The 17,029-nt window shown below is 41.6% G+C and overlaps 1 protein-coding gene across 1 annotated transcript in view; it reads right to left on the reverse strand.

Annotated features, from left to right (window-relative positions):
• Window positions 1-3: 3 nt before the first annotated feature.
• The window catches only part of kmt2e (lysine (K)-specific methyltransferase 2E), a gene marked incomplete at its 3' end in the record, with an annotated part of 35,403 nt that continues 18,377 nt past the window's right edge, over window positions 4-17,029 (reverse strand). The window contains exons 4-25 of the mRNA XM_016673003.1: window positions 16,304-16,533; window positions 16,086-16,225; window positions 15,562-15,743; window positions 15,430-15,468; window positions 14,618-14,818; window positions 14,404-14,534; window positions 13,982-14,099; window positions 13,543-13,652; window positions 13,208-13,460; window positions 11,859-11,957; window positions 7,466-7,537; window positions 6,909-7,094; window positions 5,617-5,943; window positions 4,576-4,875; window positions 3,673-3,823; window positions 3,034-3,263; window positions 2,907-2,960; window positions 2,018-2,578; window positions 1,453-1,682; window positions 1,296-1,375; window positions 398-477; window positions 4-300 (exon numbers count right to left, since the gene is read on the reverse strand). Of these exons, the coding sequence (XP_016528489.1) occupies window positions 4-300; window positions 398-477; window positions 1,296-1,375; window positions 1,453-1,682; window positions 2,018-2,578; window positions 2,907-2,960; window positions 3,034-3,263; window positions 3,673-3,823; window positions 4,576-4,875; window positions 5,617-5,943; window positions 6,909-7,094; window positions 7,466-7,537; window positions 11,859-11,957; window positions 13,208-13,460; window positions 13,543-13,652; window positions 13,982-14,099; window positions 14,404-14,534; window positions 14,618-14,818; window positions 15,430-15,468; window positions 15,562-15,743; window positions 16,086-16,225; window positions 16,304-16,533 (4,071 nt within the window). The remainder of the gene's footprint in view (window positions 301-397; window positions 478-1,295; window positions 1,376-1,452; window positions 1,683-2,017; window positions 2,579-2,906; window positions 2,961-3,033; window positions 3,264-3,672; window positions 3,824-4,575; window positions 4,876-5,616; window positions 5,944-6,908; window positions 7,095-7,465; window positions 7,538-11,858; window positions 11,958-13,207; window positions 13,461-13,542; window positions 13,653-13,981; window positions 14,100-14,403; window positions 14,535-14,617; window positions 14,819-15,429; window positions 15,469-15,561; window positions 15,744-16,085; window positions 16,226-16,303; window positions 16,534-17,029) is intronic.

Consider the following 17,029-nt stretch of genomic DNA (forward strand, 5'->3'; position numbering starts at 1 on the left):
AGGGGGCGCCGTCTGCGTGCCGAACTGGGGGAACGCCGGCGGCCCGGTTTGAGGCGGCGGCTGGGCGGGAGGCTGGGAGGGGAACAGTGCCCTCTGGCTGCGGTAGGGGGAACCCTGTGGCGCTGGCTTCGGGTAGTGGACCGGGGAAGAGGGCGGCGGAGGCGGCTTGGTCGGGGTCAGTGGGGCGGGTTTGGGCCCAGCGGGCTTGCTGTTGGGATTCGCCGACCACGTCTGAGCGTCGCCGTCTTCGTCCTTCAGCGGCCGACCGGCAGGCTGGGAGAGAGCGCCGGGAGAGCAGGGCTGAAACAAGGAACAAACAGGAAACGGTTCTTATTTTAACGCCAAACTTCAGTCAATCTGCGGATCAGAACCAGAACCAGAACCGGCGGTGTCTTACGGTGTGGGTCGGAGTTTTCTGTAGGACTGGAGATGCACAGTCTCGTAGTGCCGGTGTGTCGCCTCCTTCTGGTTCCCCATCTGATGCAACAGAAACAGAAACTTTACGACTGAAACAATTAATCAGATTAATCGATTATTGAAATAAGCTTCAACTAATTGAGTAATTGATTAATCGTTAACTGGAGCACTTATATAAACATTAAGCCAAAGCAACATACTCAGCTTTCCCCAAATAAACGAAGGAAAGTTGTGATGATTGAAATTAACTAATTTAGTAATTGATTATACACTAACTGGACACTCAAAAATGGGAATTTGCTGAAAGTACAACACAATAAGACATTAATTAACCAAAACTGGACAAAAAAATATACAAATAAACCCAAATGAAATCTCCTATTTAGAATTTTTTGCAGTCAAATTATTAATTAGTTAATTAAAAAAATCAGTTAATCTATAAATCGCCACGCTAAAAGGAAGCCCCGGTGGGCAAAAGAAAAAATCAATTCACATTTTAAACAAGAAATAAAAATTTCATTGTCTAAAATGCAATAATTTAATGTATTTGTAATATTATATAAGAAAGAATTAAGTAGCTAAATGAAAAATATGCAGAATGTGTCAACTTTTTTATCCTATTAATCGGTTAATCATCTGAGTAATCAATGGAAAAATTGATTATTGAATAATTGATACTGTATTTTTGTCATTTTATGGTGTAAAGCACTTTAAAATGCCTTGTTGCTGAAATGTGCAATAAAAATAAAATTTAATTTCATTACAAAAATAATCGCTGGTTGCCTGAGATGCTTAGATAGTCAACAACCTTGGAATGAAAAGTTACGGTGCATGATAAATTGTCTCTGTAGTATATTTTTAAAATAATTTATCCGTACCTGCATCCTTATCTTTGCTGAGCAGCAGCGCTCTGTGGTAGCCGCGCTCCCTGGCCTGCTCCACTGAGGTCGACGACGTCCTGATGATGAACATCAGCAACAGGTTCAGTCAACATGAAGCTAAAACTCATCCAGCGACTCCAAACAGGGAACGTACCATTGGCCTTCGCCGCCCTCCTTCTCGCCTGACGCCTCGGCCTCCTCGCTGGCTGGAGGCTCCTTCACGGCGGTTGCGCTGCACGGCGCCGGCTCGCTGGCGGGCTCCAGAGCCACGGGGAACGCCTCCACGGCCAGCGGCGGCACGGTGGAAACCGGAGAGCTGCACTCGGTCTTGGAGCCGCTGCGGCGAGCTTCTCGCTGCCGCTTCCTGTACTCCAGCAAGGAAACCTGGGAAAACAGAGCGGCGCGCCGTCAGTGGAGGCTCTGATCCACGAGACAGAGACATGACTCAAATCCACCAGCAGGGGGCAGAGTTCAGCTAACTGTCAATTTAACTCACAACTATTAGAAATGAAATGATTAATCAGATAAATTGTGATGAATCAATTCTGATCACTTATTTATAATCAATTAATCATTAGCTGGAGAAAACAGATTCAGAAAAAGGCCACTTGCTGATCAACAGGATGGATGGATGGATGGATGAAGGATAAATCCCAATCTGGGTAAAATTACAACCATTTTGCATTTCTGTATTGCAGACAGTAGACGTGACCTCTGACCTTCTTCCTTTGCGGTGGGTTCTGTGCGGACCCTCCTCCTTCGCCGTCGCCATTCACTGACCGGGAGAAGACGAGCGAGCCGCCCTCGTCGGAGCAGGGGTAGAACAGCTGTCCCTGCGCCTCGCTGAATGGCGGCTGGGAGCCGGACAGCGCCGCCGTTCCAGCCGCCGCCGCCGGCGGCGTCCCAGCGGCCGGCGGCTCCGGCCTGAAGGGAGCCGCCAGAGGCTCCAGCGTGTGAGACGGGGTGAGGTCCCGAAGGTTAGAGTTGACCGGGGAGAAGTTCAGACCAGCTGGTCCGGCCAGGCCTCTGTCTGGGCTTTTGATCCAGCCCGGGTACGAGGAAGAGGAGGAAGAGGAGGAAGGACAGGCGTCTGCAGAGGAAGCAGCCTCGACGGCAGCGTCTGGGAGCGCGGCGTCCGTTCTCTCCTCGCCGCTGTCCACAGACTCTGGAGCGGGAAGCTGCGGACTCTCCGGGACAGGAAGCTTGACGTCTGAAGACACTCCGTCTGAGACCGGAGTCCGGAGACACGGAGAGGACGCTAACGAAGGAGGACGATCAGCCTGCAGGGACGGAGACAATCAGCGTCACATGACCTCTGACACAAAAACACTCAGGAGAAAAAGCTCAGATGTGAACGTAATTGTTTTAATAACAATCCATATTTTAAAGATATTGGATGGATGGATGGATGGATGGATGGATGGATGGATGGATGGATGGATGGATGGATGGATGGATGGATGGATGGATAGACATGCAGATGCGTTTCGTTTTTTTCAAACTTATTCAGATTTGAAAAACCATAAAATGAACAAAAAGTTTGAAACGGCCAAACTGTCTCAGCCTCTCTGACTCGTCGGATGGTAAAGTGCTGACTCAGCGCCTCACCTCTTGCACGGAGGGTTTTCTAACCTCTGGTGAGTTTTCCTCTGAAGACTCCATCTGTGGATAAGGAAACAAACTCAGCCGCCATTTTTAATCGGAACAGGCAGAGCGCTAGGCGGCGCCTCCGTACCTCTGGAGGGGTGTTAAGTGCGTGCGTCGGGGTATTGCTGGAGGCCGGTTCGGCACCAGGCTCTTCGGTCCGGGGGCGGGGCGGGGTGGCGAGGAGGCCGGGCGCCGCGGACGGCTCGGAGTGGTCTGTCCGGGTCGGCGTGGCGCAGGGCGAGCCGTACGGCGTCGAGCTCTCCGATATGCAGGCGTCCAGTGGGCTCAGCCGTCGCTTCTTCAGCGGAGTTGGCAACTCTGGAGGAACGCGGCGGCGTTGGGTCAGAAACTTCTACACACTCAGATTTCTAGTTTTTAATAACTTCTGAGTTCAAAACATCCACATGTCTGGGTTTCTGTTTTGACATCAGTGATTTAGCTGGTAGTAAATAAATAAAAACATAATTTAGTTGAAAAAAACAAAACAAAAAAAACCAATTTGAAGCCGAAGCTCCTTCTTTGAATAAACATTGCATCTTTTAGATCGAGGATGTTCAAAGTAGGGGATGGGGGCCATTTTTTGGCCCCTACACTGATATTATGTGGCCAATCGAAATTAAGACAAAACTACGACTTTTAAATTAAAATCTATGCATCAAATGGTTAGAAATATGGAATATTCCGGAAGGACTAACAAGAAAGTGTTAAAAATAAACAAAATGGCCACCTGGAAGCGAGCAAGTGCCGTTGAAGAGCAGCGGACTGTCTGAGTCTCCGTTGACGGAGGGGCTCAGCGGCCCGTCGCCGGGCAGAAAGAGGCTGGGCCGTCTGGCAGGGCTGGTGGAGCCTTCCTCCTCCAGCGCCTGCTTCAACCATCGCTGCACAGAAGGAAAAGATAAAATTAGTAAACGAATGACAGCAGCCGCTACAAAATATCACTAAAGATTTTAGTGTTTCAGACAAGATTATTATACTGTTTCATTTTGTCATCTGACAAACAAACATCCATGGATTTTACAAAACAGAGCAACAGAAAGTAGTTTAACATTATGAAAACACATGCTTTATTATTATTATCATTATTATTATTATTATTAGCTGATGGGGTCATCCATAATCTGTACAGGATCAGTCTTCAGTCAGGGGTTCTTTAGAACCACTGTAACACAGACTGCTACAATCAGCATCTGTGAAAAGGATTTAAAGAAATTTGCATAACATGAGCTACAACATCATTTAATTTTCTTAAACATGTGGAAGTAGATTTGGGAAATTTCTTATTTTTGGGCTGCATGGTCAAACATGGTGGTGGCAGCACCATGCTGTGGGGAAGCAAGTCAAAGATGATGGAAAAATGTACAGAGATAAAACTTGGGACAATCCTGGAGGATCAGTTCAAACCAGAAAGCTGGAAGATTAAATATCGACTTTAGAAAATGAATAGTAACTTTTAAGGAGCCATAATTTATTCAGCAAAAAACAAAAATCTTTTCCAATACGACGCTTTGTTTTCTTCCACTTTCTCGCCATGCATTCGTTTATAATTGGTCTGTCAGATGAAAACAAATTGAAAATGCTAACTGCCTTCATTAAACCCAGACAGGAGGTTCTTCAGAACCGGCTCCGGTACCTTTTTGCAGGAGCCGCTGGTCGGCGGTGTTTCCGGCAGCTCCCTGGAGCGGCGCCTCCCGGTGGGCACGCCGGGCGTGGTCGGGCTGCGGTTGGCCAGGAACGGCGACGAGAAGCGGACGTAGTGTTTGGGCGTGCTGTACACCTGCGGGGAGCAGGTCATGCCTGGCAAGGCGTTCAGCTGTGTGGCGAGTACTTCCGGGTCGCTGCTTATTCTCAGCGGCCGGTCCGGGACCGGTTCCGGCGTTCGGACGCTGCCGCGGTCCTGCTGTTTCTCCCCCACCCACTCGCTCACAAAGTGCTGGGGAGGAAAGAGAGTTTGACAGAGGGGAGAATTATCTGGCTGTTTGAAGGGTCTTTCTTAAGAAAGAAACGATTAATCGTGATTAACCGATTGTTCAAATAATCATCAACTAGTTTAGTAATCAATGATTCAATACCTGGAGTATTTAAAGGCTAATTAAAGCATAAATATTAGAGATGAAACAATTAATCATGATAAATTCATTATTGAAATAAATAAACTAATTTGTAGTTGTTTAATCATTAACTGGAGTATTTAAAGCAAATATTATTTAGATTAATCGATCATTGAAATAATCGTTAACTAATTTAGTTTAATCGATTAATCGTTAACTGGAGTATACAGACTCAGAAAAAGACTATTTGATTAAAGAACAGTCAGGATTAATTAAATCAAATCTGAATAAAAGTATATATATCTATTGCATTTAAGATAAACAAAATGTTGTAAATATGTTCTACCCAGTTTTAACTTCACCTTGTTCAAATTCTGTAAAAATCAAAGTCTCGTTTTAAGTAAATCTTTTAATGCAAAAATCAGTCAATTAATCGACAAATGATCAAGTGTTCACTCAAAGAATGCTTTGTTATTGCATTTTAGTCAGTGCAATTTTTAGTTACTTATTTTAAAAATGATTAAATTTGTTATTTGTATTTTATGCATTTCAGAAGGAAAAATTTGCAGAATTTGCCAGTTATTTTCTATTTGATTAATTGACAGACTAATCTCGTTTCTAACCTTTTTAGTTTTGTAGCTCTTGCTGCCGGTGCGGGTTCTGTCCGGCGCCGGCGAGCTGCTGTGTGGAGGGCTGCTCTCCGGGACGTGGGAGGGGATTGCTTCAGGCTCTGGCGCCGCCGGCGCCTCTCCTTCCGGCGCTTCGGTGGCTGGAGGCTCCACGGGTTCAGCTGGAGAGCTGGGCGTCAGGTCAGAGCAGGTGCTGATGGTGCGCGCACGCCGTCGCTGCTGCCCGATGTGAGTCCGGTTCCTGGAGAAGCTCTTCCTGTTCCGGGACGGTTTCACCTTGGCCGGCTTCAGTCCGGGCTCCTCCTTTATTTCAAGAGGCGGCTGCAACACAAAAACCTGGGTTCACTAAAATAAAAACTAACATTTTACAAACTATTTTTTATCTAGTTTCTAGTGTAAATATCTTAGTACACTTTCATCAAGATAAAGGAGTTTGTTTTAAGTCAATAATTCCTTAATATTGATGGGAAGTTCTAGTTCCACTGGCGCCGTTACCTAGCAACACCAGTCAAGCCCGGCCCGTTGCCTAGCAACCCAGTTCCATTTCCACTGGCAGATTATTTCACTCATAACATGGGAAATTCGTCTTGTTCTAAGTGAAACAATCTGCCAATGGAACTACAACTTTTTCACCAATATTGAAGAATAATTGACTTAAATCTTATATCTTGCTGAAAAGTTTCTCTTAAATTAGTTTTGTCTTATTTCAAAGTGCAACTAGAGACTAGACAAAAATACTTGGTAGGATTATGTGTTTCTGCAGTGTTCAAGATAAGTTTTCACACTTTTCCAGTAAAAAAAAAAGGTTTAATTCATTATTAAATGATTTTGTTTTTACTGTTATTAATATTTGTTTATGGTATTATTCCACATTCTACAGTAGGGAAAAGAGAAACTAAAATATTTTTGAAATGTCTTTCATTTGATATATATATACATAAAAATGCACAAAAAATATAAAAAAATGTTCTTGCTATGTTTTCTGGAATGTAGCAAATATAAATAATTTAGGTAACTAACTAACCTAAAACAAGAAAAGTTTAATATGATTTAACTTCAGACAGCAAGGGAATTTTTTTTAAATTATGTTTGTTAAAAATCTGGTTTCAACAGTAAATTCAGGCTTTTAATCAAATATTCACTTTGTTTGTTGAATATGAACTTCAACTAGAAATCAAACAATTGAATTTAAAGTATTTAAATTATTTCACACCCCTGTATAAGCTGTGAAACAGGTTTTTAAGATATTTCCGGAGAAGTTATTCTGTCTTTTTGTGTATTTTTACCTGCATGACAGCTGGAGAATCGACGGTTTCTGGCGTGGCCGGCGGTTCCTCTTTGATATCGCTGCGGCCGCCCACTTCTGTCTTCACGCTGCCGATTCGCTCCAGCGCTTGCTCCCTGCGTTTCTCCCGTTTCTCCATCCTGGCGAAGGCTTGCAGGATGGCCTCCATCTTCCGCTCCTCTCGAGTCTGCGGTGATTCGGGCACGGGGTTTGGGAGGAAACGGCACAGTCATTAGCATCCAACGACCCCCTGAAGCCACAAAGGGTTAACACAGCAAAAGCGACTCTAAGGGAGCGCAGAGATGCAAATGCAGATAGTTGGGAGGGAGGGAAAAGGTTTGCGATAGATGCAAATAAAGAAACCCAAAAGTAGGAAAAGCAGTGTGAAAAAGTGGCTCCAGATTGTTCAAAACGTCCCGCTGAGCGCTTCGCATGGAAACTGCCTCCACCATTTAGAGAAAGATCCACGCCACCAACAGACGGGGTTAGTTCGCCACGAGCCGATTTGGTGGAGATGAACCCTGGAATGATGTTGGCTATGTATGGGGTCGAGTTTACCTCTTTCAGTTTTGGCCCGTTCCAGCTTGAAGCCGCCCCGACAGGGAGATGGGACTGCTCGGCTGGGTTGGCCTGAATGTTTAATGAAGAGACAGCCCAGTTTAGAGAAGCAACGCTCTCCGCAAACACTCGCCATGTCTGGCTGAAAATACATTTAATCTGGGTGCCAGAGATACCCCAGGTACCCTGAAGGAATGCTGGCCGTCGCTAAGTGCTCATGTGCTGCATAAAAGCCCAAACCTGTGCAGTTTTAACTTAAAAATCTTCATTTTTAATTTAAATTAGACTAATTTTGGTGTGGAAAACCAAATCTGATCTCCTGGTTTAAATAAGCATCTAACATTTTAGATTGGTGGTGTTCAAGGTGGGGTCCGTGCCGCTGGACTAATTTCAGCGGCCACAATAAACCAATTTCAGTCGATTTGGCCGCCAGTCGACCGTAATTCCAGAATACATTAAAGTAGAACAAAACTACAGCTTTTAAATTAAAATCTATTCCAAAAATCTCAATTTTTAATTCAAATTTGACTCATTTTTGGGTTGTTTTAATGGATGATTTTGAGGGTAAAAATGTGCTATTTTTGCTAACTACTCTTAAAAATAGGAAACATGCCGTTGACATTGTGCTGATTCATGTTGATCTTAAACCAATGGTCTTCAAACTGAGGCTCAGGGGACATTTTTGGGCCCCTGGACTGATTTTGTGCAGCCCATACCACAATTCAAATGAATTAGGAGAAATTTATAACTTTTAAGTTAAAACTTATTTACAAAAAAAATGATAGATGCAACACAAAGTGATCATCTTTTCCAAGCTTTCTGTTTTCCGTCTATCGTCATGGTAACTGGGACCAAATCTACTGATTGACTTTACGCTAAAGTACACTTGGTTGCACCCAAATCAGTTTTCAGTTGCTATGTTAAAACTTCTGTAAATTTACTTTAATCAAGCCCAAAATAAAAAGCAACCAGAGAAAAACCCTTTGACATTTTGGATTTATGATCTTGTTCCTACAAAAAAGAAAAAAAAATTAAAAATACTTGTTTAATTAAAGTGGTTCATGCTTAGTTTATTGTTGAATAGATAATAAATCATAACCTTTAGGTGACTTTAGTTTTTCAAAATTATATTTTTCTGGCCTCCAAGTACTTTTGAGCTAATAATTTTGGCTAATGTGACCAAAAATTTGGACGCCCCTGTTGTAAAGAAAATAAGATACAAATGTACAACTTGCAGAGCAATAAACTAAACTGGATAAGGATCCAAGTTTTGTTTTTTGGCAACACAGATAGAGAGGAGGATGATGAGGGAGGTAAATATATTTCTAATTTTCACTGACGTAGAAGGACTGCAAAGAGCTGCATCTTCATACCAGTAAGTCCGTATTATCACCCCTACATGATCCAAAACGTTTGGCGGCTAAATGACCACAGAAAGCAACAAAAATCAACCTTTGGGGTTAATGATGGCTTAACAGAGTAGCCAGAGATCCTTTCAATTGTTAAAGGAGAAGCTCGGGTGTTGCTCCACTGATGGAAAATGCTTAAAGAACAGATCTGCCAGTTATAGATGTTGTCTATTGTTATCAGGTGGAAAACATTACAGGGATGTTTATTAATGTTGGCAAGCTGTAACTGATGGGAATCCCTAGATAGAGTGAGTGCCAGTAAATTTGAAAATACTTGAAAATGTGACTGAATGGAGTGGTTGTGGGTCAACATTTGCATATGAATAGCAGCACACCTAAAAATAACACGTGCACTGCAGGATTAGACATGTGGCAGGTTTTACTTCAGAGCAGTTTCATGTTTTTATGGATGAATTAGCAATAAGACATTTTAGCTTCTCTTTTATCATTGTCATTGTCATCATTGTAAATACCATAAAATATTGTATTGAGAACTGAGTCCATATCAAGCCACCAAAATTAACTAAAACACTAACTTCAGCATGAGGGCTACTGCTATCATGTTGACTAAGTGACTTACACAATCTAGTATGCAAACAGTAGGGCATAAAGTTCACTAAAATGCTGCTAATAGCATGTGGGCTATCACTAGCAAGTTAGCTAATATTGCTCAATTTTACTCAAAAGTTTACCCTTTGCTTTTTCAAAATTAGCTAAAATGCTAACATTAGCATGAATACTACGACTAGCATGTTGACCAACAGTAGTGCATTCTTACTCCATTCAATAGGTCGAGTTTAGCTTTTATACTAAAATTAATGCTAATGTTAGCATGAGGGCTTTCACAAGCATATTGACCGACATTGATTTACACCATATAGTATACAAATAGTGTATACATTACTAGGGTTAGCTAAAATGCTATCCATAGCATGTGGGCTAACACTAGCAAGTTGGCAAACATTACCTTACTTCATGCTATCAGAACCATGTAGGTTATCACGAGCAAAGTAGCCAGCATTGCCTTATTTGTTAATTAGGCTAATGCTAATAGGCTACTGCTATCCAGTTGACCAACAGTGACTTACTCCATTCAGTAGATTAAGTTTAGCTTTTATATGTGAATTGGCTAAAATGTTAACATTAGCATGAGGGTTATTACTATTATGATGACCAACATTGCTTTACACCATTTTGTATGCAGACAGTGGTGTATATGCGAAATGACAAATGCTAGACTTAGCTAAACTGCTATCATTAGCATGTGGGCTAGCTAGACTTTGGTCTAAGTGGTCTTTTCTCAACATCTGTTGTAAAAATAGCTAATCAAGCCCGTGAGGCAATTTGTCTTCCGTTTCTATGACATCACAGCAACTAGTTGACGCATGAAGTTGTGCAACCCTACAGTGTAAATGCTAAATTACCTGTCAATAGCATGTTAACTAGCATTGCCTTACATAATTCTGTAGGCTAGCTTCTATTTAGAAATGAGCTAAAATGCTAATGTTATTACTATGACACCATATCAATACTCCTTGAATTGTGCCAACTAAATGAGTCTTAGACCAGTGGTGACTACATAAACAGCTCTGTGTTTTGCAACAGCCACTAGCATCTTCTACAGTAGTTAGTGATTGTGTGTGAATGCTGGCCTGTTTGTTGCAGCTCTGTCCACAGACAGCAGCTCATTGGTTATGCTAAAGTCATCCCTTCCCTTCCTCCTCCCTTAATCTATCCATCTCTTTCGCCGATTAGCACAACTGTATGTTGCCCAAAGATGAGTCAGCGTTTTACACCTTGGATCCACCGTGTGAAATGAAGCTGACTGCAGGGTAATTTCCAGAGTGTGTGTGTGTGTGTGATCCCCATCTCTCAGGGACATGAGGCCATTTGGCAGCGAGTGCAGGGAGTGGTTGATACCGCGACAGGCCATTTTAGACAGCAATGAAGCTGTAATGCACTCAGGAAACGCTCCAATGAATGATGGGAAATTACTGTTTATGTGTCGTTTCAAAAGAAATGGTCAGGAAAATGTGGAAAAAATAAATAAATCTTGAAGCTTCAGTGTTGCAAGAAAAAAAAAACGTAAAAGCTGAAGGAGGGCAAAATAATGAGCAGAAGAGCAACAAAGGCGACGATAGTGGTGGGCGACGTAGCAGAGATGAGTGATGAAGAGGAGGCTACAGTTGGAGTCAGAAGGTTACACAAACGCAACATCAAGGTCATCCAATTTGGCTTTTAATGGGTTCATCTGAACCATTCTGCTTCAATATTTACTACTCTAAAAGCAGAACGCTCCACCTGTTTTTGCCACAAATATTTTAGCTAGCACGGTAGTGGTAGAATCATGCTGAGGGGTGAGTCTAAATTCTTCAATTTCACAGCTAATTCACATCCAGAATTATTTAATTAAATTAATAGTAAAACTAAATACAGATAAAATTAAAATTTCATTTAACAATAAAATTGTATTATTTAACTTCCTTTTGGGATTAATAAATAAGTATTTTTGAATTTGATCCCAAACAAACAAAACTGATTTTTACCATCTTATAATCTTTCTTCACCTTCCAAGATAAATTTCTCTCATATGAGACGAACATGACCAAAAGAATGAGCAAAACTGCCCTTCAAGAAATACTGAAATAGTTTTAATTCATCGTGCGACTAATCGTGACATCACCTGAATTTGTCGGAATGAATAAATCAATTAACTCAAACTTATTGTTCACTTTATTCCACCTGGGAAACGAAATGGTTCAAATAAATCCATGAAAACCCGGACATATAAATGCTGCGTTGGTGCAAACCTCTGAGTTTTAGACTACAGCAGGAACGCCGCCGGCTCCCGTCCAAAAGCCCTCAGCAGACAGGGAGCAGCATCAGGGGACAGTTTGGTTTCTACCATCATTACTTTTAGTTTTACTCTCTGCTGGGCGGCTGCATAGCAAAAGAAGCTCAAGTCCCTCACTTTGCACACTTACCATCTTCCTCCTCCTCTCTGCAATCTGCTCCTCTGACTCCATCTCTACTTCATTGCTAACGGAGGTTTTGTCTTCTAGATCCTCAAATAACTCAGGATCCTGTAAGAGGAGGGGAGAGCCGTGTATGGCCATTTTTTTCTCATCATGGCTGAAAACTCAGCCCGACTACAGACTAGAGGGAGACAGGGAAAGGCTGAGGACAGGGTGTAAAGGGGGAAATTTCTTCAATTTGTTGGTTTTTAGGGCCTTTTACGCACTTTTCTTTCTTCATTTGTCAGGAATCGTGTTTTAAAAACAACCTTAACCTGGTAAATAATCCTGAATGAATCATTTTGAGCGCAGACTTTAAATTAGGATTGCGTGAATGCATAAAGGGATGATGGGAAAACAAGGGAAAACAATACATGACGAGCAACGACAAAACAATAGATGCAAAGAACGTTGTTAAAAAAGAACAAAATTCAAAATACACTTTTCACACGGTGAAATTCAAAGACTTTCAAGCATTTTCAAGGTAAGTTTTAAAGGCATCACCTGTGTGTATATATATAAAATGTAATTTATAATTATTAATAAGTTTTTGTGATAGTATTCTTTGTTCTACAGCAAGGAAGATATGAAAGTGTCTTTCACACCTTGAACACCTGAAAGTTACCAAAAAAATCTAAAAATAAAAATATTCTCGTTACGTTCTCTGCAAATAGAAATTATTTTGGTGATTCTAAGTTTAATTATATTTCACATCAGACACTGAGAAAAAAATATTGTATTTGTCTTTTTATCATCTTTAAATATCTTGTTTCAGCTACATGTAAAGTTTTCCAAATTTAGGCTAAAACGTGATTTTATACTTTGAAAAGTCTCGTTCATACACAGCCTGTTCCCCCAGCTATGAAAACAAAACACTAGTTTAACAAAAAAGATTCCCAATTTCAACAACGTTTAACGTATAAAATGTAATTCGATCAATAAATCATGAGGAATAACAATTAATTAAAATAGAAAGAATCCAAACAAATTGTGTTAAAATAAATGACCTTAATGCTCAAATTAAATGCTTAAAATACAAAACAATTACAAAAAAAAAATCTAAAAAATGTTTTTTGGAATTTAGAAAATAGAAATAATTTTAGTAATCTTAACTAACTGATTTAATCTCATACATTTAAATCAGGTTTGTGAAAATATCTGGTAAATTTAGGCTTTTAATCAAACGTTAAGATACAGTCAAGCACTTTCCAAACCTTGAAAACACCAGAACGAAACTCAAGCACTTTCCAGGATTTCTCGTACGAACCCTGGAGACGTGAAGAGCGGGAGGAGACATGGACTCTGTGGTTTGAACTTGCCTGGTTGTTTGAGATGGAGAGCCGCAGCGGGGAGAGTTTCCTCTGCTTCCCGTCTCCTAAACTCTTCCCCTTCCCCTCGCCGTCCAGAGCCACGTTCTGGTTCTGACCCGGGTCGTCTCGGACCGACTCCTTGTCCTTGCGGCTGCCCCTGCGTCTCCCGCCGGCGCTCAGGTTCTCGGTGGGCTCCTGGTTGTGCTTCAGCACCGGGCACTCCTGGTTCCCCTTCACACAGGCACAATCTACCTTGTACTTACTGGAGAAAAGGAGAAGAAAGACGATAAAGTTTAAGATTAAAATCACGTTTCCTGCTATTTGTGATCATCTGCTGCACTCACCAGCTGCCATAATCGAAATCAAAGCCGATTGTGATTTCGGTGCCTTTGGAGATCGGCCTCAGGGAGTAGATGTATAAATGCAGCATGCCGTCCTCAATGACATGCCGCACCTGGAGGATTTATTAAAACAACGGGACAAATAAATGATAAGAAGATAAATTTGCATCAAGATGTTACTGCAAAAATAACCATGTTGGATATGGTGGTTTTTATTTTTCACTTAAGCTTAAATTCCTGTCCAAATTGACACCAACAGTAATTATCTGTGAAAAATGTTGGCAAATTCAGTGCAAAATTAAATGTTCCTTGTCGGCCATCTTGGCTTTTTCAACGATTAATGTTTTTTTTTCTTCCCTCTGGGAACATCTGTGCCAAATTAGGACTTTGTATCCACATGTGAAAGATTTTGGTGAAATATTCAACCGTCTGCTGGACTCACCTCGGAGTTGGGGGTGCAGGAGCGACGGATGAAGCGCGCTTCGTTGCCGAAGCTGCGAGCGTCCACGCACATCTCCACTCCGTCGAATTTTGAGTAAAATAAAACAAACGGGTAAGGCCTGAGGAGGAAAACAAAACAATAAACATCCAGCAGAGTAATTTACGTAAATGGCTTTGCAAAAGTATTCACACCCTCAGTTTGAGACAGAACCACAAATTATTATGCAGTTTGTTAGGATTGTTGTGTGATAAATGAAGTAAATTACTGTGAAAAAATACATATTTGCAGTTCGGGGAACAGAAAACGCCACACTTTTAAGATTGCTACTTAGAGTTTGTGGTTGAAATGAGACCAATTTTAAGAACAGCTTTGTAAAGCAGTGAAATCCACATGTTGAATAAATGTAATGAGGATTGCCTGACCTCTTGAAGAAGTAACCGTTGGCCTCAAACTGCTGCCGAAGCATGAACTTCCCCCTGTACTCGATGATGAGGGAGTCTGGAGGCAAGTCCCGCACCGCTTTGAGGATCTTCTTGTTCTTCTGAACCTGACTCTGAGCAGCACAAACAATCTGACCTCAGCACAAGACGAGAGCCGGACGGTAACCCAAAACGACCAAAACGAATGAGAAACTACCTCCACTGGGGGCTTGAAGGAGGCTGGGTGCGTGTTGTACGCCAGGTTCTTGCCGTCGCCTTGCTCTTTGACGCGCAGCAGCACCTGGACATCCTCGCTGTACTGGTTGCTGCTGGCCTCTTCGTAGCGCTCCATCCACGTCTTGATTTTACTCTCCCACATAGAAGGGTGCTCCGCTGGCTCCGTGTCCGGAGCGGCACCCTGAGAGGGAAAACCCATGGTTAATACAGCAGAGCTCCAACGATTAATCATGATTAATCGATTATTGAAATAATCATCAGCTCAAATAGGGATCGATTAATCGCTAACCAACTCAAAAAGAGGCAATTTGCTAAAAAAATGGCACACTCTAAGCAGAAATTAAACTAAAACTGCATAAAAATATAAACATTTTGGAATTAAGACCAAATTAACTCAGAAAGTGGAATAATTTAAGCTTCACCTACAGGAATGCTGTGTTATTGAATTTAGCCAAAAAATGTTTCCTTTCTTATTTAAGAAGGAAATTAATAGCTCACTTGCAACTTTTAATGTATTTCTAATACTGCATAAAAATAGCACAAGTGGTTAAATGATGCTGCTTTGTTGCATTTTAGGCAGTAAAATGTTTATTTTCTTATTTTAAAGGGGATAAATCATTTGATTCTTTTCATTCTTTATGATATAGAAATAAAAAGGTTTGTGGTCAAGTTAAAAAAATCAGCAGAATGTGCTGGATTTTTATATGATTAATCGATTAATTGCCAGGATAATTGATTAATCGAGTAATCGTTGTCCTAGAAGAATAATATTTGTGTTTTTTGTGCGTTTACCTTCACTCTAGAGGATTTTCTGGACCCCTCTCTGAAGGCCTACAAAGAAACCAATCAGGTTCAGAGTTAAAATGAGTTTCAGATACTTCGAATCAAAATCTGCTTATTGTGGCAGAACGAGTGAAAGTCGACCTTCTTGGCGCGGGCAGAAGAGGCCGGCGGGTCTTTGTCACCGCTCTTTTTGCGCTTCTTGTCGGCCTGTTTGTTGCCAAGGCGGCCTGTGGTCAGCGTGATGGTGGTGGGTGTGTGCTGGAAGGTGGAATAGAGCTCTAGTGGAACCTCATCTCCGCTCTCCGTCGCGCTAGTGTCCCCATCTGAACAAGAAGAGAAGTTACAAACATCCCGAGCTATAAAAAGCTGCAGCTGCTGCAGGCAAAATAAAAGCCAGTCGGGTTGCAATAATAGAACAAGCTGCTTGTCAGACAATGAGCTACAAAGATGTAGTTTGGTGCTTATCCAGCAGGTGTCACTGTGGGCTAAAATCAGGCTTGGAAAATTTATTTTGTTGGCCGTTTACTGCAGCAAGGAAGCCAGAAAAGCAGAACTGAGCATCTCTGGACTCTCGGAGAAAACGTCTAAGTTGAACCCAGCTTTCAGAACAGCAACGGTTTCAGCCAGTGACTCATCATTTTCATGTTTTTCACGGTGCTGCTCACCAGATAAACACTCTCTCTTCCTGGTCTGTAGCAGGATGGCCCTCTCTCGGTCCAGATGTCGCGGTTGGCACCGTTCGCACAAGTAGGTCTCAGGAATGTTCTGCCTGTCGATGCCCATGCAGTCTATGTGCTGCCAGGCACTAAAAAAAAAAACGATGAATTTATAAACTTTATCTCCATTTTAAGCGTCATTAAAGTTGAATCAAGCCGTTTTTTACCTGCACTTGTCACAGCAGATCATGTAGCCGTCGTCGTGGGTGAAGCCACAGATGCACCGGGTGATGTCGGTCCCGTAGCTGCTGTCTTCAGACGTGCTGAGCGTTGTTCCCCGGGACGCTTCATCTTGGGGCCCGGAACCGAAGGGAACCACCTCTCCCTGTCGGATCAACATGGAGGGCGGGGGGGAGGCTGGCGGCGTCGGTGGGGGCCGCGCCCCATAATTATGGTCCTGAAAATGAAGAGAAAGTAAAGGATGAGGATCCAAATGTACTTTATCGATCCCCAAAGGGAAATCGCTTATATGCCGACAGTTACTCCATCCAAAGCGTTAAATATTGGTAAATAAAAATATAACAATAAGCAATATAAAATTTAGAAAAATAAGTGTGATATTGTAAGTGATTTAAATATGACTAAATATGAAATGTATAAAAACACGTAAATAATAAATAATTAATAGCTTATATACAGGTATGAAATATTATTTATTTTAATATTAAAAATATTTTTCATATTATAATTAGTACATAATAATATAATATACTAGCCTGCTAGCTAGTGGGCTATCGCTAGCTATATGCTAATATTATTAGCACATAGCTAATAATATGCTAATATTAGCATATAGCTAATATAAGATAAATATTAATTATTGTATTAAAATACAATAGCAATAAGAATTTTTCTAAAGAAGCATATTTTGGTAATTTTATGATTAAAAAATT

Source organism: Poecilia formosa, unplaced genomic scaffold (assembly GCF_000485575.1).
Source record: "Poecilia formosa unplaced genomic scaffold, Poecilia_formosa-5.1.2 Scaffold69, whole genome shotgun sequence".
Taxonomy (NCBI): Eukaryota; Metazoa; Chordata; class Actinopteri; order Cyprinodontiformes; family Poeciliidae; genus Poecilia; species Poecilia formosa.